The sequence below is a fragment of the Cryptotermes secundus genome, unplaced genomic scaffold (genome assembly GCF_002891405.2).
Source record: "Cryptotermes secundus unplaced genomic scaffold, Csec_1.0 scaffold860, whole genome shotgun sequence".
NCBI classification, from domain to species: domain Eukaryota; kingdom Metazoa; phylum Arthropoda; class Insecta; order Blattodea; family Kalotermitidae; genus Cryptotermes; species Cryptotermes secundus.
In genome coordinates, this window is record NW_019739976.1 from 330351 (window position 1) to 351762 (window position 21412).

The following is a 21412-nucleotide window of genomic DNA, read 5'->3' on the forward strand; positions in this document are numbered from 1 at the left end:
CGCACACACTAAATTTGCTCTGATTTCCTTAAAGCGGTGGGAACTGAACTACTGCAGCCACAAAACTTTCGTCAGCAGAAAGAATAGTGCCCTGATTATCCCGTAGCCTGACTCGATACTGCGAGGAATACAATTCGATGTACTAACTGTCCTAAAAACGTTTCTTTTCAAATTTTAGTGCCCGAAGTTCATCCAGATTAAAAAAAAAATCAGTTCATGTCTCACAGAAAACCCAGTGCGTCTCCATACAAGAAATATGTCAAGTGAGAGTGAACATGAAGTGCAAGCACTTAGTACACTGCCTTCACAGTGCGATTGTCCTAAACCTGATCTCTCCCATCCGGAGCTGCCGTAAGCATAAGAGATAACATGCAAGGATGAATGTAGACGGGCTTTCGGATTGGATACTTGATCTATTGACAACTTATACACACGACTCGTAAGTACAAGCAGTTACAGCGCCACCGTTAATCTCCATAAAATTCACAAATCACCACAGCACACACTAAGCCTTTCCCAGCCTGCTTTGTCTTCACCACCCGTTCCCTGGCAGCGGCTTCTAACAGTGGAGATTCTTCAGCTTCACCCGGTCAAGTCCTCTCTTCACAGCATCTTATACAGAACTGACTTTCAACTATCTAGCTCCCAGGTTGGCGGCCATTTCCTAGTCTTCTCTTCACCGGCTGACTCTCAACTGACTAAGCTCTAAACCTCGTCTCGCTTATAACTTCTCGGCAAGCACCAAGTAGAAAACCGCTTCAAACAATACCCCTTTTGGTCCGCGTCGATTCGTTGATGTGGAGACATGTTTGTTTGCGATTGTCACCCAGCAACGGCCTCTGTTCATAGAGTCATCGCTTAGCAACGGGTCTACGTGTATGCATCACAATATGATGGTTTTTATGGTTAATTTTTATGAACACTATAGAAAGCTTTCTGCTGAAAGAAACTGCCACATTCAGTTCTCCGAAGTTTTATTTAAAATTCGTCTAATACGCTAACGTTTTCAAGGCACGTTTGTAATTATAGTACGTACCAAATGCATTGACGTTAGGTTTCCCTCCTTTTTGCCCACACAGTGTGTTCATGTTTTTCTTATGATTTTGCAATGGAGTCGCGGTGTGAAGGGACGTTGCGGAAGAAGATAAAATCTCTTCCTAAGCAGCGGTGTGAGAAGCTTAGATCATGTAGAGGAATTTCACGCTTCAAAGCGATAACAAACAGTGCGCCACCCTACTGCTTACTTAAAGAATCAAATTGATGAATTCTGCATGTGAAAGCGAAGAGACGTTCGCTGTTCTGTCTTTCCGAAAATCCCATAAATCTTGGTGATGGATACGCCCGTTCAGTTTGTGAGTCTGGCTGCAGCGCTCCAGTCCGCTCTGACAGAAGACACAGAGCCCGCTGAGCCTTGAATTCTATCAAGATTGTTTCCTACACATTTATACTACCTGCAGTGCTTTGGGATATAATTGCGGGTTGTATAAACACCTTTAATAGACGGTGCACTGAAAGACAGGAGAGGGACTTGGGAGGAGACGGGAGTAATTTGTAAGCTTGTCTGTAGATTAGCAGATGTACCGGTTCTTAGCCCTGGATGTGGTTGCTTTCCTTGCTGATATCACAATATGTACTGGCTAGAGCTTTCAAGAAATTGAAGTTCACCCATGAATTTAAAAAAAGGCCAATCATAGTGGCCGCGTGGTACAAGTCATGAACTGTCTTCGCTCCCTCGGACGCTGGGATCGGGGGTTCCAATCCCACTCAAGGCATGGATGTCTGTATGCGTTTATTCTGTGTATAGGTAGCGGCCTTGCGATGGGCTGATCCCCCGTCCAAGGAGTCTTACCGACTGTGTATGGGATCAAGAAACTGAAAAAGCGGCCAAAGTCCAACAAAGGGCTGTAGACATAAAGATAATAAAAAAATATTGACTATGAGAATTCGAATCGCACCCGAAGTCCTAACGTAATACTGGAAAATGGCTCTAACAACTGTGGACATCGTACATACTGGTACGGGTGCGCAATAAATTTCATAATATCTTTGGGCGTTCTCTGTTAGGTCCGTGATAGAAAACAAATTTACATCTAATTTTCAGCTGAGTGTATGGCCCAGTGGTGGACTCTTGTGATCACGGTAATGCACTTTCGGGTACCATAGGAGGCGGGGAATTTATTTACTATCTGAACGACTATCAGCTTGTCATGAAGGGCTCCGCTTCATAGAGGTCGTTGAGTTAGGTTAGAAGAATGTAACTTGCCTGAGAGAATGTGGATAATGTGTCCGGGCTGTTACAAGTGATCACGTGACATCTCTGTAGGGAATTCAATCCTGTCTCCTTTAATTATCGCCATTGTTTCGGTTTGTCATTGCCACTGACGTAGGGAGGCAAGGAACAAGACTTTGTGTTCCTCGGGGCATGTATTCATAGCATGTGGACTAGACTGAGACCGTCACTTAACACTTTGAAGTAAAATGGTAACTATATGTGCCTCTCACTTTAACATACTAAATTCTGCATTCTGCTCAAACAGTGTATTTGTGTGTTCCATACGGTTCTCACAATAAACAGCGATTATTTCCCTAAACAGCATTAACCGGTTGGGCTTTATAGCGGAGCCGTAATGTGTTTCCTGTGAGGTGCGAACTGAATTTATATATACTGCCTTGTACCCACACAGTGTATTTATGTGTTCCATATGGTTCTCACAGTAAACAGCAATTATTTCCCTAAACAGCATTAACCGGTTGGGCTTTGTAGCGGAGACGTAATGTGTTTCCTGTGAGGTACAAACTGAATCCTATATGTTATTTACGTGGAGTTCAGGCTTCAGATTTGAGATTTGACAAAAAATCTGTAGAAACACATATGTAAACGTTTTCTTAAAATAAAGCAACAGCCAGATATGGTCCAGTGTTAGGGTTCGCGTATTTAATAAGGGACTCCTGGCTAGATGTCAGCATCCGGAAGGTCCTGCGACCGGCCAACTCGAATAAGGCTTTCCGTGGTTTTCCTCAATCCTAGTGCAAATGCTGAGTTGGTACCCAAATTTTACGTTACACTGCATGCTTCACATACAGTCCTCCCAACGTTATCTGTAATTTTACTATTATGCATCCCTCCCAGCGTCATATAAAAATAATTTTAAAAAATCTGATCCTGTGCTCTACTTATACCAGGAGGACAAGCGGCCACTGCCTGGGAACCTTCAAAACCGGATATATACTTTCTTACCCCCACCCTAATGTAGTGTCTCTCAGTACCACCCCCACTTTCTCTCCCTCTCTTTTCAGGCTTCAGGCTTCAACGCTGAGATGGCTGGAAGCCTCCCGGAGCAGTCAGACCGTAAAACAGTGTTATGAGTTACCTTGGACTCGGAACAAATAATCAATGTGGTGGCGAAGACCAGCTGCAGTTTATAATTCAATCAGGCTTCGAGAAATGAATTGCTTCGTAGACATTTACATAGAGAGTGTTCAAGAGCAGTCACACGAAGCTGAGTTCTGCTGCTGTTGTATTTAGAATTTCGTCATAACATGAGCCATTTAATATTTGGCGTCCCTTTGTAATTTACGGCTCCGCGGGTGGTCAATACAGCCACGCAGCAGGAGTTCAGTTGGAAAACACGCGTTACCGGGTATGTCTAGGCAACACAGCACGCTTCTGAGTATAGCGGGTTGCCAATTAAGTGTTGAACTGGACGAGAAGAAAGTTGAAGTGTGTCCCCGTCTTGTATTTTGACTTGCTGAAGTTACAACCAATTGGGTGGAGCCTGAATGCACATTACTGTCTGCTTGAAGTACCTGGTTCGATTTTTTACAGCTTCGGCTTGTCAGCTAGCTGCATATTCTTTTGAGAAACTGAAGACGGTGAAATTGGTTCCCATTTTCAAAGCCTGACATGCATGGGAAGTTTTCATCCAAGATTGAAAGTACTCGTTCATGTCAAAATCGAGAAGTTAGGACGCGCAATTCAGGAACTAAGATTATAATCACATAGCCTACAGGATGGGACAGCCGACTTGGTTAAACACACAAGCATACATGATATAATGAATAGAACAAATAATACTGTAGCAGAACCCCAGGGTTCAACGTCGCCAATACAAAATCTTGTCACCGGATACGATCCTGAGCCAGTTTCATCCATTTTCAAAACCCACCCCTCTAAAATCCACTTTGACTTGGGCCAGTAAGCATAAGCTACTAATGTTTATGAAGAGTACAATCTTCTTGCCAGTAAGGTATTGTAGCCTGCTGTGTTATCACTAGCCGTTCTCTGACAACAGCTTCTAACACTGCAGATTCATCAGCTTCATGCGCTCAAGTCCTCTCTGGATTGCGGCTCCCTTCCAACTGTTTGTTTTCCTCACAGACTCCCGTACAGAACTGACCCGGTTGCCCCAATTATATTCCTTAGAATCCCTATGCACGGACCGAATAGAAATCATAGTTTCCAACAATAATAGCTCTATCCGTTGCAGCGGGAACGTGTTTACCGAGCCGTTACTTAGAAACGAATGTAGTTCAGAGCTGTTTGCTGGCAACGGCTCTTTCACTGGTTTTTGCTTTGAGCAAATATGCCACAATATTTACCACTTGCTTGAATATTAAAGAGGTTTGTATTTAATCCACACAAATTACTGCCCATACACTGTATTTATGTGTTCCGTACGATTCTCACAAAAAACAGTAATTATTTCCCTAAACAACATTAACCGGTTGGGCTTTTTAACGGAGACGTAATTTGTTTCTTGTGAGGCACGAACTGGCGTTGAAATTTATTTAGTAGAATTTCAGGTTTGATCTGCTATACCAAGTCTAGACTGACAGAGGTCTTGTATATATTGTACGCACATGTATACATGTACATTACAGTTACATGTAAAACTGTAAATAGTAGGTGTCTACAAGGAACCGGCCTCGTTTACAGTTGACTATGTAGAATGCCACCGTGTAAAATTGTAAATACAGATGATATGTACTACTGATTTTGGCCATGATAAATAACAGATCATTCCTTTTGTCAGAGAGGGCGCCCCACATCGACAAACCTGCAACTGTCTGACAGTAATAAAAATCTGATGTTGGGCCCCAGATGGGGCAAGACAGCAAGGCTGACTGGCCGACTGACCGTCGGTCGTAACGTGACGTTGACTTCGACTCAGGTATCAATAAAATACGGTCATGGGTCCTGTGGGACTCGGAACAAGAATCACTGTGCTGGCGAAGTCCAGCAGCAATTTTTCAGTCAGTCAGATTTTAGAGAGAGATGATGCCGTGTAGCGGAGCATATTAGTCACTAATATCAATTTCAAATCCAGTGATATTCTGAACCTACGTCAGCACCGATGACAGGTGAAGCCCGCTCCCAGTAGGACTCGTCACTGCGGAAATCGATACTCTCTTTGGGGCAGCAGTTGTAGGTTCTGTGCGCGAACCGACTGCACAGTGAACTTAATTTAAATTTGAGTACTGTTTCTTCTATTGCGATTTGAAATGAAACGCTTGTCTGACTTTCAAGTCTACATTATCTGTCGGTTTAATTGCTTGATAACGTACACTCAAGAAGAATGGGACTGCTTGGCATGCAGCAGTTGTGCGAGAAATGCATACCCCGATTTGGTCTTAAGGCCAGAAGTGAAGTGATGAAAAGTAGGATCCAGGCGTAAATAGGAGAGCATTCTATTAAAACAGATTTTATTTTAGTAGTGTAGGAAGGTGTGGACTGGAGTTATATGGAACGCAATACCAGACTTTTGTTAATAACCTCTTTATTATATCCGTCACAACACAACTGATATCAAGATCAGACCATTTTCGGCCCTGTTACATGTTTCGGCTATTGATAGCCATCATCAAGCAAACACACGATTTACACACATATACACACCACTGAACCGCAGCGCCAACAAAATTGGATACAATATTATTAAAATATATAAAAACACTTGATGTAAAAAATACAATAAATCAAGTTATATAAAACAGAAGTATGATATAAAATAAGAATAAAATTCTTTTGGTGTTTTTACATCAACGTGTCAGTCGTTGGTTTGCGATTTGTCTTTTGTTTCGTTCCCACGGACAAGTTGGAATATTCATACTTATGCGTATATAAAATTGTATATGAGGCTCGTAATGTAGATGTAGTAAAGTAAATTATAATATTAGTCAGTGCCTCATCTCACAAAGTATTGTCCGTACTGCAGGGAATGTGAACAACGACTCTAGTCCTTTACTTTACTACATCAACATTACGAGCCTCATACAGTTTTATATACGCATAAGTATGAATATTCCAACTTGTCCGTGGGAACGAAACAAAAAAGCAATTCACAAACCAACGACTGACACGTTGATGTAAAAACACCAAAAGAATTTTATTCTTATTTTATATCATACTTCTGTTTTATATAACTTGATTTATTGTATTTTTTACGTCAAGTGTTTTTATATATTTTAATAATATTGTATCTAATTTTGTTGGTGCTGCGGTTCAGTGGTGTGTATATGTGTGTAAATCATGTGTTTGCTTTATGATGGCTATAAATAGCCGAAACATGTAGCAGGGCCGAAAATGGTCTGATCTTGATATTAGTTGTGTTGTGACGGATATAATAAAGAGGTTGTATATTGTAACACAACAGGATGCATAAAATGAAAATTAAAAAATTCTGTTAATAAATTAATGATATTCGGGTTACATTAAACTTTGGGAATTTTTTTACTCAGTGAGTGAGTTACCCTTTAAAAAAGCTCTCTTCTCCTTGCGGATAATTGACGAGTTACTTCATCAGAACTTCAACACCCCATACAGAAAAACCTGTGTCAGGAGGCCACTCCATCTAGAGTTCACAGGTTCGAAAACCTTCCAGTCAAGAAGGCCAAACTGCTTTATTTCTTTCTTATATGGTTCCGAGCCTTCAGCACATGAGCAGGTAGTGCTATGGCGATCTGGATCAATTCACTTGAAATTTTATAGCGAAATTGACTATTTCTTTACGAAAGGATGGTAGACCTTCTGGGTACATAGCTCTCCTACGCCGTGAGTGTTCTCCCGTCGTTAAGTTGCCTGGGAACGGGTTCAGGTGCTGAACGCCCTCGAGCGGAATATTTTCGAACCATCAATCTATCAGACCTTCAACAAAGTTTTCTTCTCAATGTAACTTTGTTCAATGCAGTGCTTCTTTGCACTTATGTGATCCTCATTCGCCGGTGAATGCACTGACTGAAGCAGCCTCAAAATAATGACGTGTTTTGAGTTGAAAAATGATTAATATTATAACCGTAAAACGTGGTGCCATTTCATAGAAAACTTCGGTTCTTTATAATAGTAGAGTCATGTAGGAAAATGAAAGTATATGTCTACTTGCTGTTGCTTTTCTCTCTCTCTCTCGTCACATAAGTATAAATTTCTCCCGAATTCAAACCTTAAATTTGGACATTAATCTTAAATTTGAAATATTAAATTAATTTTAGTTAAGGTATGTTAAAATGGAATATCTGAGAATATATTGTCACGTGTAGGGTGGTATGCCAGACGAAAACGACGGGTTCTAGTTCGGATGACTGAATTTATTGGCACTTCAGTTACACTCTCTCTTAATTAGACCTAAACTACAGCGCTGTAGCGCATGTACATACACCTCATAATTCACTGTTGCACGCGCACACTAGTCCTCTCCTGTTAACATTTCAACACAGAAACTATAACAGTTTCACTGGATCACATGTTCCAGTATTACACATAAACGTATTCTTCAACTCGCACTTTAATCTTCACAGGTCTTTTACCAACTTCCCGTTACTGTCACTCTTACTGTTCCTTAAACACTCAAACACACTCAAATGTTCTCAAATACTCTGAAACACACTGCCTTGGTCAGTCAGAGTCAGAGTCACATTGCGACTGACGGTCAGTCAGTCAGTGAGTCTTGGTGTCGAGCCCCATTTGGGGCTCATGACCAGATATTAATTATTATCGTTTGACAGTTACGGTCTTGTTTCTGTGGGGTGCCTTCTCTGACGAGAGGACTGGTCTGTCTTCTGTATATGCTGCTGGCTCTTGCCAGCGCAGTCTTTCTCGGGTCTGAGTCCCTTGGGACTCGCGACCATATTTTACTGTCTCAGAATTGAGACTTGAGAGAGAGAGAAAGAGAAAGAAAAGAGTAAGAGAGAGACACACACACACAGACTTACGGATCATCTTCAGAGGGAACATCAATACTTATTCGGAGACCACCATCACAATAGGTGTTCTGATTACTAAATTACATACACAAATAATGCCTGGAATACACAGTGTACACAATATTCATCTTTTCACAATCACAGCAGCCTTCCTGGTATTAAAACTTTTAAAGTGTTTAAAAAATTTAGCTTGCCTGGACTTAAATATATTTAATAGACACGGACAGATAGAAATGGAAATATGCAGAAAACCCACAACGACACACATAACAATAAATAATAAATCATGCCACCCTAAAGAACAAAAATTGCCAGCATATAAAAATTGGATACACAGACTTCTTACACTACCCCTTCAGGAAAATGCTAAAAGCAAAGAAATACTATTATTAATATAACACTAAATAATGGCTATAGAAAGGAAGACATCACACATCTGTATAACAAACTTAAGCGAAAGATGGGTAACCCGGATAATAAAGACGAAAAAGAACAAGATGGGTCACTTCTACTTATACAGGAAATTACATACGAAAAGTCACAAAACTATTCAAAAACACTAACATAAAGATAGCCTTCAAAACAGCCAACACAACAGGTAAACTGATAAATGAAAAACGAGAAATAAACCCCTACGAACAAAGTGGGATATAGGAAATAACAAGCCAAAGTTGCCAAAAAGTATATATCGGCCAAACTGGTAGAAATCTAACAAGATACAAAGAACACGTGAGAAACATAAGACTAAACACGGACGAATCAGCATTTGCCCAACACATACTAAATAAACACCATCAGTACGGGCCGATGACAGTAATCATGGAAATGATTGAAAAAGCCAAAAAAAAAAAGAGGCATTATGAAAGTAAATAAATTGATAGACGAACAAGAACACACAAAAGAAAGTAATAGCCAACGTAACATGTTCGACCTCATAATACATCAGAACACGCCCAAATCAACGTCACAGACACAGGAAGTATAAATTACGCCGCCCCCACTGCCTTGGTTATTCCTAGAACCCCGTTATATAGCCTCCACACTGACCACAGAAAACAAGTCACGTGATAGTACTGTTGCAGTGTGATGTCATTGCGTCTGCGCGGAAGTCTGTTCACTGAGGCATTGCCTAGAAGTGGGTTGCGTAACGTCGTTTCATTGTTGCGAGCGTGTATCGCGTGTGTTTGCCGGTCCGTTACCTATCAACGCTCAGGCCATCCACCTTATAATATTTTTAAATCACTCTGTAGCTAATATTACAAATTCAGCGATATTCTTGTTTCTGTGTACCAGCTAGTCAGAAATGAATATTTCCAATATTTTTCATTGATCCCTTTGAGTTGCCGTTTTCATGTGATTCCGTTCTGCACCTCATGTAATGTGAAATGTTGTAAATGGAACACTTTTATTTACTTTTTTTACAGCCTGCTTTTAAACACAAGTGCTCCCTTTTTATAATATAACCTGACTCCGGCATTTTGTTGGGAATACGACAGATATCCATAAATTTGTGCGAACAGATGTTCCGAGGTTCGAACTCGCCTTACTTTCCGTCTCTTAAGATTTCTATGCATACCAGTTCACAGCCTGCTACACGTATTCCAAACGCGGAACTTTAATTGTGAAGCTGCAGGAAGGGGGGTGCTCAGGAAGCGCAGCTGTGTGCGTACAATACTGAATTAATTTACAAGCCCGTGGTTCTTAACCAGTATGGCACTGTTACCCCTCAAACTTAACCAATGAACTGAAGTTGTCCTCATTTCTTTAAATGGCAGTAGACAAAAAGGACTTTGTAATTACAATCATCATCATCATCATCATCATCGGGCTTTCAAGTATCGGGTGTAATGAGACCTGTTATAGATGTGAAAAAACAGAATCCTTCCATCGATTCAGAGATCTTCCCAAACTACCTTTTCCTTTTGAATGATATTGTCATGTATTAGGGGTAGCGTGACTGATACTTGTAGGTTATAGATTTGATGACTGGATTTATTGGGTGTCTGTATTACAATTTCACTTTATTACAACAGTTCACACATTTAACTCTTGATAAGGAATCTCTGACTGTTCTCTAGATCTCGCGCTGGTGTCTAGCCTCTAGTCTTCTACTGCAACTCGGTAAGGTCCCCAGTATGGCTCCTTCATTCATCCTCTGTCTGGCAAATTCCTTTCCTTTCATAACTTCGGGAGAACCGAATAGAGATCACCGCCTCCAGTGGTTTTACTTCGCGTCTATTCTTCATTTAAGAAGTTGTTAAGATGGATATGCTTCTAACAAAACTACAGTAACGGCGCATTTAGCAAGGTGTTGGCCAGTAATGGACGTTTCGATCCGGCTTTCAGGCGTCATGTCACAATATTTTGAAACTTCTTTCGGAATTCTTTCATAGCTGATTCTCTGATTATAATTAATTAAATAATAATGACAATAAAGATATATCTTGCCCGCTCCTAACTGACCCGCTCATTGTCCCATAACATATGGCAATTTAGCGCCTGGTCGGAAGTTAATCATTGTTACATGAAGTAACTTAAGTGGCAATTGCAATTTGTGTGTGTGTGTGTGTGTGTGTGTATAATCCACTGGTGCCTTTATCTTCCAGCTTGGACCCCAAACATGCATGAAACACGTACTACCGAAATGATGGCAACACTGCCCAAATTCTCACAGTGTAAAATCCAAAGAGGTACATGAACGCCAACAGTGAACCACCGTGAGAACTTAAACTCAATAATCTGTTAATATCGAGCTGGTATCGGAGGCTCTTTCCTCGGGGCTAAAGCGGCTGGCGCGTCAAACTGATCATTCATCTCCAACTAATGCTGGGGCCCAAGAATACGTGTATTTACACACCCACTCCCCCATACGTCTTCATGGCGTAGTGTTTAATTCATTAAACACAGGGACAACTTTACATTTGTCCTTTGCTTAGCATCTAGCGGGACAGACATAGCTTCTCGGGCGACTCGNGGGGGGGAGAAACTGTAATTCATATTTCTTCGGATAAACTTGCTATATACCTCGTAGCACGCATGAGAGACATTAGATATACCTACAGCATTTTAGTTGTAAGACCTGAACGAAAGAGGCCACTTGAAAAGTCTAGGAGAGAATAGAGTATAATATTAAAATTGATGATTAGAGGAATGCAGTGTGGGTGCACAAATTCACGTGGCTCATGATAGTAACCAGTGGACAGCTGTTGTGAACATTCTGGTTAGGTAAAATACGGGGTAATTTCTGGATAAGCTGAGGAACTATGAGCTCCTGTTCCATTCACTTCGATTGAGCCTCAGTTTGTACAGGTAACACGAAACAGGGGAGCAGGTTTCCTCAGAATCTTGGCGCCTGAGAGCCTCCCTTCACCAGAAGCAACAAAATTCCACCATTGTGCATGAAATAGCTTCATTTTTATTCGGACGAGACTTTGATCAGCCAGTCTCCGGGATGAGGTGCGCTCTGCAAGCATTCCAGCCTAGGAGCGAGTTTAAATGGGAGCCCATTCGTGTAGCCTAATCTTGAAATCAAGCCAAAGGAGGAGCAAAACTAATTCCACTATTTTATTAGTAAGGTAAAGTCAGGCCGCGCCATAGCTCAAGCGGTTAGTCACTGGCTTCCCACCGCGGCGGCCCGGATTCGATCCCGGGTCTGGTCAAGTGGGATTTGTGGTGGAAAAAGTGGGGCTGGGGCAGGTTTTCTCCGAGTACTTCGGTTTCCCCTGCCAAGCTTCATTCCACCAACTGCTCCACAATCACCCTCACGTATCATCTGGAGCTGGTACAATAGGCCAGAAGTGGCCGCAGTACAAGGGACTTAGTCCCACCCCACTAGCATTAAAAAAAATATAAAGTCACGTGATGTGGGAATGCATTTGTTTTTGAGGCCTACTGCTGACACAGATATAACGAGTGAAAATTGTACGAAAGGTTTATTAATCGTACAACAAGTAACAAGGGAATGGAAGGGAAAATATTTAAATATAGCGCTTCAGAAACTATTCCCAAACAAAAATAGAAGCTAGCGATATTTCATAGTTGTATGAAGGGGTCAGACTAACCGTTTAAAACACAGTGGTAACTACTATATGTACTACCTCATTTAATGTATTAAAATTCAACATTTTGCCCACACACAGTGTGTGTGTGTGTGTGTGTGTGTGTGTGTGTGCGTGTGTATGGGGAGAGAGAGAGAGAGAGTGTGTGTCTAGAATGATTCTCAAATTAAACGACGATTATATTCCTAAACAACATTAATCGGCTGGTATATGTTGTGATGTTGAAATATCCGAAGTGGGAACTGAACTAACACACAGAACCTTTGAAAATGTGGTAAGATTTCGATGTTTGGCGACGACAGTAACAAATCAAAATTGCGTTTACGAAGAAATTAAGAGCAGGTTAAATTGGGGAAATGCTTTCTGCCATTCATTCCAGAAAAATGTGCCTTAGTGGCTGCTATTTAAGGACGTAGGTGGAGCTGTAGTTTTGCATGGGTGTGAAACGTGGTTTCTGACTTCAAGGAATGAACATAAATTGAGGGTGTTTTAGATCAGGGTGCTGAGGAGAATGTTTCGACCAAGGAGAGAGGAAGTGACAGCAGGATGGATAAGATTACGCAGTTAAGAGCTTCATAATTTGTACTCCTCGCACATCAGATCACGGAGAATAAGGTGGTCGGAGCACTTACTTACTTACTTACGGAGCTGAGCCTTTCTTGAGGAGAAGCCAAATTTGCAGTTACTCAAGAATACTCAGTATTTTATGGAACCCGAAGGTTCATTACCATGTTCATAAGAGTCCTCCACTGGTCCCTAAACTAAGCCAGATCAATCCAATCCATACCATCCCATTCTTTCTCTCTAAGATCCATTTTAATATTGTCCACCGACCTACGCCTTGGTATTCCCAGTGAACTCTTTCCTTTTGGCTTTCCCACCAATATCCTATATGCATTCCTCTTCTCCAAATTCGTGCTACATGCCCTGCCCACCTCATCCACCTTGACTTGAATACAAGTTATGAAAAGACGGTAGGAATATATAGCACGAATGGGGAGAAGAGGAATGCATATTGCTACATTGTTGAGTAACTTTAAACGCAAGCACAATATATTCAGTCCTCAATGCAATTATTTTCACTTTTATTTCTCCTCCTTTTGACATGTTGCGGCCTCACTGTATAAAATGTTCACTTATTTTTACACTTGCGAATGTGGAGTTTCTTGTTCAATTTACTCGAAGCACACTCGATATTTATTTGCAATGAATAATTTCACTCACTTTCTAGATTAATTTTGGTTTGAAATGTCTTAACATTTCTTAGAATTATTTAATTCTTGAACCTCTATTTGTGGCGTCGTCCACTTATCCAAGTTATATAGTTCTACGTGTATGTTGCTGCTTGGTGTTCGTGTCTTGTTTCTGTTCCTATTTGTATGTTGTTCCTTGCCCCTGCGTATGCTGATGCTAACTCTTGTGTGTGGGCAAAACACCTGATGATGACCTTTTGAGGCCGAAACATATCGTAAGGAGGACAATAAAAGTGAAAATAGTTGCATTCAGGACTGAATATACTCGTATTGTGTGTTTTTAAAGATATGTAAATGCAACAGGATGCTTAAATATAATATTGGTTGACTAAATATTAATGTTAAATTAATAGGATTCAACTGACTCTGGATATGATATCATTGTAGACTCTTGTGAGCGCAGTAATTATTCTTCATGTTCCTTAAGGGGAGGTTACATTTGAGTAGTTGACTGATTTGACCTAATAGCTTCACACGATGCCCGTTTTGCTCCGCTGAATTTGTTTCTTTAGTCGATAATATTATTTGAAAAGCTGTGGAATAGCAGAGCAAGGAATTACGGGACCAATGATGTTACACAGTGTGATAAGACAGTGAAAGTTGCCCTGTCTCAAGATCTCTCCCTCCGCACTGCAGCAGAGAACTGTAGCGAGCTGGATCAGAGTGAATACTGCTGCCATCTGCGCTAATATCTTCCAGCTGTCACGTCATTAATTAATGTAATGGTGGTGCAGGTTGGAGAGACATGTTTTGCGCTAAGGTGAAGCGTTCTCACTCACGCTGGTGTGGCTAAGTTCTGGCAAGACTATGTGTCGCTAGTTATCTGTACAAATGTTTCCTTCCTCACTGAGAAACCACAGTTCATTTCACTAAGCATAATATCGGCAAATGGAGAGTTTCGGAGTGTTGAAGTAAGTATATGTTGTAGCGGTCTCCGTAGTCTAGAGGTAACGTTCCCACCTCATGACTCGTGGTACGCGGGTTCAAATAACCGGCGGAGGTCGTCGAATTTTTAAGGGCGGAAAAATTCAGGGAACAAGTCCTCCGGGAGGGACTTTAAACCGTGTGTCCCGTGTCGTAACTTTACGGCACGTAAAAGAACCTCATATCTCCAAAGGAGATCACCGAGCCAAATTCCAGGACGTTTCCCGCCCAACAATAGTCTCTAAGGCCTCTGATAGATGGGGGAAGCATTATAGATACCGCCAAGCCAGTAGAGGCCGAACTCGCTTGCTCGGCGGGACTGATGGTACGCACCATTATCGGTAGGGTATAGAGACTGGTAGAATATCGTAGAGGGAAGCACAATGGACCAATACTGGTCTAAGTGCATGGGGAAACCCACCCTCTCCAATAACTAACTAACTAAGTATATGTTGTTACCACTGTGCTGTAAGTGTTACACAACAAATCTAAGGGGCGTCCAAAAAATAAGTAAACTATTTCCAGAATTATCTCCATGGAGAGGGATTGAAGAGGTGCTTCTTTTCTTCTGGTACATTTCACGAAGTTGTCCGGATTATGTATCGTTGAATTAAATGTTGATTGGTTAATGATGGATTCTAAAGGACTTGGAAGGAAATGGTCGTGGTCTACTCCAGGTAACATACCGGAATAACCTGGAGGAATTAAGGAAAACCACGGATATCAAGGAATAGTCTGTGTCCCGGACGATATTGGAGCCACGTGTCTAGCGCAGCGCCACTACAGCAAGCTCTTCAGGCATTTATCTTGTTGCGCAAAAGAATTTGGAATAGTAATTAACAGCCTTTCATGGCTTCCTCTCTAATGAGCCCCAAGGGACCGTGTCCCACATTAGCAATAAAGTGGTTGCTACGAGCGGGAGGCAGTACGTGTCTGGGTGTGACACGGTTGGTTTCACCTTCCAAATGGGCCTACAATTTGTGAGGAGCAGTTGCTGCTCTACGTCTAAAACTTTCTTGAGAAAAGTCTTTTTGTGAAGAATGCCGTCTTCTTGGATGCGGCACCGTGTAGATATTGTATAAACCGACGTTTCGGAGGTACTCACGCTGGTTCCTCGCTCGCGGAGTTTTTATTTTTTTCTACCCTGAAGATGGAGGCGTTACGGCATTCTTCATCCTCAAATCCTACAAAGTTCTGTGTTCAAGGAGACCTGGTATGACGATCTGGTTCCTATGCTACGTTGAAAATACAATCTGGTAACTTTCTAATGACGTTATGACCTGCGTCACTGTGTGACGGCGACGCACACGAATAACTGATTCAAGACATTGCCTCAGTTGCAAATGGATGCCGCGTGAGAACATAAAAGCGATTCGCATAGGAATCCTGCATGCAGAGAACAATGCAATGTGTTATATTACATTTCTGTTTGTACCCTGGGTTTTTGTTCCTAATTACATCAGTCATGGATGTCTCTAGACACAAGCATCCAATTGAAATCGGACGCTTTACTGAAATTGAACTCGTAAAATTGTTATTTTGATACAAAATTGATTGAATACATTAACAACAGTTTCAGTTAACTGTAATTTAAATCCAATTTGTTGAAGTACTGTTACATATACTGACAGTTCTGTGGGGTTCGAAGCCTCTTTGCATTTTGAATACTGGACTGAGTAGACCCAAAGCCCACCTGAGTGACTCAGCCCTTAACCGCACACTTTTGGCATTTTTAGTATCTTGAAAATGCGGTCGGTCGGTATTGGCTTTATTGAACATGCGGCGTTGTCAGGAATGTAATTAACTAACTCAATGGAGCTAAACCCTTCTTGGAAAGCTAATAGTTGCTCAGCTACTGAAAGAATTTCTGTCATTTAATGAGACCAAAATGTTCATAACAGTTTTCACAAGAGCTAACCACATAACTCCAGTCGATACTCATCCTTTTATCTGATTCTCTCGTCTGCTCCTAGGTCTTCCTGCAGTCCTCTTCAGGTTTTCCAACAAGTGTGTGGGTGCATATCGTTTTGTATATATGGGAATGTGAATCATGAATTAGGGACAGGATTTTTCGCTTGTAAGGGAAACATGGACAGCTATGTAGTCTAGTGGTCAGAGTTCCTGGCTACAGATCTAGAGGTCCATAGTTCGATTCCCGGCGCTACCAGATTTTCTGAGAAGTAGTGGGTCTGGAACGGGGTCCACTCAGCCTCATGAGGATAATTGAGGAGGTATTTCAAGGAAATAGCGGCCCCGGTCTAGAATGACGAGATTAAAGGCCGTGGGGATCCGTTGCGCTGACCACGCGACACCCTCTATCCGCAAACGTTGGCACTAACTTCGCCGACAAGCGACGGTCTCTTGGTCGGTATAGTTCGCTTCCGCACTAAAGGCCACGGAGTTTGTTTGAGGGAAACATGTCTGTAGTTTTCTTAGCGATAGGAGGTCGCCGGTGCGGTGTTGCTGTCACGGACGTAAGGATAAACTTAAGTTTAAGAAGAGTGCTTATGTTTTGCAGGAAGTTAGTTTTGGTTCCTATGGATCCAATGAAACTCTAATTTTAATGGAGTTGAGATGAGGATTCATTACTAATTTTATTAGGAAACTGACCCTCGTAGGCCTACGGATATATCTGCAACGTAGAATATACATGTCTTTAGGATCTGAAACATTTTTTTTTGGCATGGCGATTATCTGATTACAGTCAACGAAAAGTAAACATTATTTGCCTTCCGCCGTACTCCGTTGGAGTACTTCGTACAGAGTTGACGCGAATTTTGAGGCAGTCGGAGAAAAGCTTTTTTTAAGCCGAAACGCACGTTTCATGATAAATAAAAGAAGAGTAATTCTTTAAAGAGCAGTGGTTACTATAAGTACCACCAACTTTAGTATTAAAAGACACCGCATTCTGTCCACACCGTGTAATGTTTCATAAGACTGTCACAGTCAACATGATTCATCTTTCTCCACAGCGTCCAGACGGGCTCTGGGGCCCACCCAACCTCCTATCCAATGGGTACCGCCTGCTCTTTCTCCGGGTGTAAAGCGACAGGGCCGTGAAGCTGACCACTCAACTCCATCTAGTGCCTACGTCATGATGCAGCTATACCTCCGCTGCGCCATACGTATTCGTGACGTGGTGCTTAATTAATTAATTAATTAATCGCAAATGTAACTTTACATATTTTTAACTTTACCATCGTTTTTGTGATGGAAACGAAATGTTTTCTGTGACATGAATTTTTAAATATTATTTAGATGATATTCAGACTTCAGAGGAGTAAACATTTTTATGTTGTTAATTTTACGCGTCAAGTCAAATCTGTAATTCAATTCAGTTGGACAGCAGAGAGATATGTACGCTCTCTGAGCGGAAACTGTTGCTAACTTCTCTCTCTGGCGGCCGGAACTTGTCTGGGCTGGCGAACAATTGAGCAGCAGCCCTCCCTATCTCCGCACCTCACGTAACGTGTCTGTCCTCGCTGAATGAGTGACCGAAGTTTCGTAACGGAGGAAATATCTGCGATACTTTGTGTACTGAGATCTTTGCTTTTGGGTGGTGGGTTGTTTTACAGTGCCTTCAGCGTTTAGGTTATACAGCGCCGGAAAGCAGCATAATCAGTGGATGAATTGGAGAGGACATTAAACGAAGCTGTCGTAGCCTAGTCGAGTACTAATCTGAAATTTGCCTAGAAGGACTGAGGACAACAACGAAGAACTTTAGTCAGGATAACCGGTGTCGCGTCTGAAAGTAGAGCGAGCACCTCCAAAATGTAATCCTAGAGCATTATCAGTTCGGTAACCCGCTCAGTGACAAGTTTACAGCGAGACAAACGGGGATCGGATGACACAGATGAACTGTTTTGTAGAGAATGGAATTCTGTATAAGTGACGTCACAGCCTTGCTTCTGAAAGTATGACGTGTACCTCGCCACCCATTAAGTGTAAACTGCCTCACACTTGGCGCGTTCCCAACGAAAAGTCACTTATCAGTTTCGTGACATCTGTCTGGTCTTCATGTAACAATTAGAAAATCGCTGAACAAATTCTCGAGAAATCTCCTATTTGAGACAGTTTTTATTGGATTGTTGAGGTATTCCAGTTCAACAATAACGGATACTTTACGTGAAGTCCAGCGAGCATTTCGAACGTAACTCGTTAAATGCCTATCGGAGCGAAAAGGATTTCGAACGGAAACTGTACAGAGGAATGAAACGTTTTTTTGTCCGTTACACATACGCTATGAGCCATGCAACTTTCGTGCGTAGTTAAAAGTGCACAGTAGCTCTCGAATTTTTCTGTCCGTATGTTTCCTAACTTGTTATAATTCCCCACAAAGTGTGAATCTAGAATCCAGGCTGTAAACCGTTTACATGCTTTTATTTATCAGTTTTCTGTAACAATTTCCGGTCACTGGCAAATTTTCCGCTTTTTCAGGGGAAGTCATCGAATGCGCCAACGTGACGAAGCGATAGAGAGTACAAATGGAGGCCAATCAGATTGCTTGTACGTGAGCTCATTGAAAAGATTTCAGCACGAGAGAACCTCAAAAGCGCAGTTCTAGAATGGACACAAAACACAGGTTCCGAACATCGAAATTTGAAGTTCGAAACCCATTCGAGACATGAATGTGTTTGTGTAAAGAGTTCGGAGTCTACCCGTTAGCTTCTACATGTCCATCTGTCTGCATGTAACACCTAGGTAACCACTAAACACATTCACATGGATATGCAATAACTCAGGCGATTTGGTGCTGGCTTCTCACCGGGGAGCCTCGGGTTCGAGGCCCGGAAACTTTACGTGACATTCGTGGTGTGCGAAGCGGCTTTGGACCAGGTTTTTGCCCCAAGTTTCTTGCGTGTTCCCCAAGTAATTGCTGCGTAGAACCTACGCACCTGTCACAATCCTCCTGAGATATGCAATAGTCCTAATCAAGCAGCACATTATCACATCCTCTGACTTTAAGTTGGTGGTTTCATCTGTGCCCCTGTTTTTCTGGTCACTGAGGAAGGAAGTTTGTTTCCCGTATTTGTCATCTTCACTGGGAATTCATGTCAGAGAGTAAGCCCTGCGGTTGAAGAGGGATTGCTGTACAATTTGTAACTCGACGAACGATTCCCAAAATACAGATTTTGTTTGTTCTCTTCCAGAGGAGGAGCTGGATGAGTTCAACATTCACGTGGCCCGGCATCGCCCGGAAGAACTCACCAAACTGGCCAAGACCACAAAGTTCTCTCGCAAGGAGATACAGCTCATCTACCGGGGCTTCAAGCAGGTAGGCAGGAAGATGAAAGTATGGCTTAACTCTTTGTAAGGCACACATAACCTGAGTTATAGTATTTCAAGAGCTTAGTAAACTATGCTACAAGCCGGAAGGTCACGGGTTCGATTCCAGATGAGGTCATTGGATTTTTCAGTTGACCTAATCCTTCCAGCCGCACTATGGCCCTGGGGTCGACTCAGCCGTTAACAGAAATGAGTACCAGGATTCTTTCTGGGGGTAACGGGCAGCCGACAGGCGCATAAGGCTGACAATCAACCTTACCGCCATCTGTGAGACGATGGTCCCTAAAATGTGGGAGCCTCCACGGCCTGTTACAGGGATAGCTTGCTTACTAATAAACTGATTTTAATTCAGCACCTGAATGAGATCCAAGGCTGAATTGACTATGAGTGCGCAAACAAACAAGCGTATGTTAGAACTTAAAAGATACAGTCTTCTTGGATGTGACGTCGTATAGTTGGGTATATATGTACCTTCGCTTTTGGAGATGGTGCAGCGGCCATGTTCAGCGTCTAAGAATGCGTTGAAGCAATATGTTAGGTAAAGCTATCCCTGTAACAGCCCGTGGAGGCCCAAAGGATTATGAGACGTCGAGGCTCCCACATTTTGTAGAGAATTGACTCACAGATGGCGGTGAAGTTGTCAGGCTTTACCCTCAGGAAGATTCCTGGTACTCATTTCTGTTAGAGGCTGAGTCGCCCACAGGGTCTTAGTGTGGCTGGAATGATTAGGTCAATTGAAAGAAAAATCGATTCCTTCAACCTGAATATGGACGTAGCAAGTTATTCTGAAACGTTGTTATTTATTCTCGAAAGTAAAAGAAAGCTCAGAAGATCGTAGTTTTAGTATTCTCCTTGACAATGTCTTTGTAGAACTTTGGTGCCTCAGGCAAATGGTTACGTATCGTGCAGTGCCACTAAGTAGGACTGTGTTGCAGCACTAGCGCCAAATATCTCCAGTCATAATGACAAATCGGGTGTAGGAAAGTTTGTGGTCCCCACAGCGCTGGTTGCGCAGACTGCAGTTTTCTGGGGTATGACGTTATGTAGTCCGTCGAAAGTCACCGACGTTTTCTGAGGAACATGTGACATGGACTTGCTGCATACTTCATGCTCGTCCCTTGTTTGGTTTTCTCATCAATTCTGAAGAAAGAGGCGACATGTTTCTCCGAAACGTCCATAGCCTTTATGGAGTCTGCACGGCGTTTATACATCAGAACATCGAACTTTTCAGGCACAGCAAAACTTGTCTCGATGCCTAATTAACCACCACCCCCACGAAAGCGCGTAGGGACGTGGAGCCATAGTTCCACACATTTAACCGCGGCACTAGAGAGATATGTGTGGTCAAATTTATTCTCGGGGAACGAGCTCCTGTACCCATTGAATAGGAGACTGGGTGGGCCTCAGAGTTTGGTGTGGACGCTATGGAAATGAAAATCTCTTGCCCAGCTGGGAATCGAACTTCAATTCCTCGGTCGCCCATCCGTAGCGCAGTGGCTATCCCGCCTCGTGAGGCTTTGAAATAAAGGAAAGAAAAGTGTACATATTTGCCTATGATATCGCCCGTTGCAGTGTGCACGGGCGTGATTCGATCCGCGAACTACGTGCTTCTTCGACACTCGCTTTGTGTTTCCATGTGACGTCGAAGAAAAATGTTCGCAATACGTCTCGGGAAATGAAAATTCGTCCCTTCAA

At 42.2% G+C, this 21412-nt stretch overlaps 1 protein-coding gene across 7 annotated transcripts in view; it reads left to right on the forward strand.

The window, feature by feature from the left end:
* The window catches only part of LOC111872245 (Kv channel-interacting protein 2), a 324290-nt gene that overhangs the window by 259704 nt on the left and 43174 nt on the right, over positions 1-21412 (forward strand). For all 7 annotated transcript variants that reach the window (XM_023865942.2, XM_033754627.1, XM_023865947.2 and 4 more), the window contains one exon: positions 19582-19706. In XM_023865942.2, the coding sequence (XP_023721710.1) occupies positions 19582-19706 (125 nt within the window). The remainder of the gene's footprint in view (positions 1-19581; positions 19707-21412) is intronic.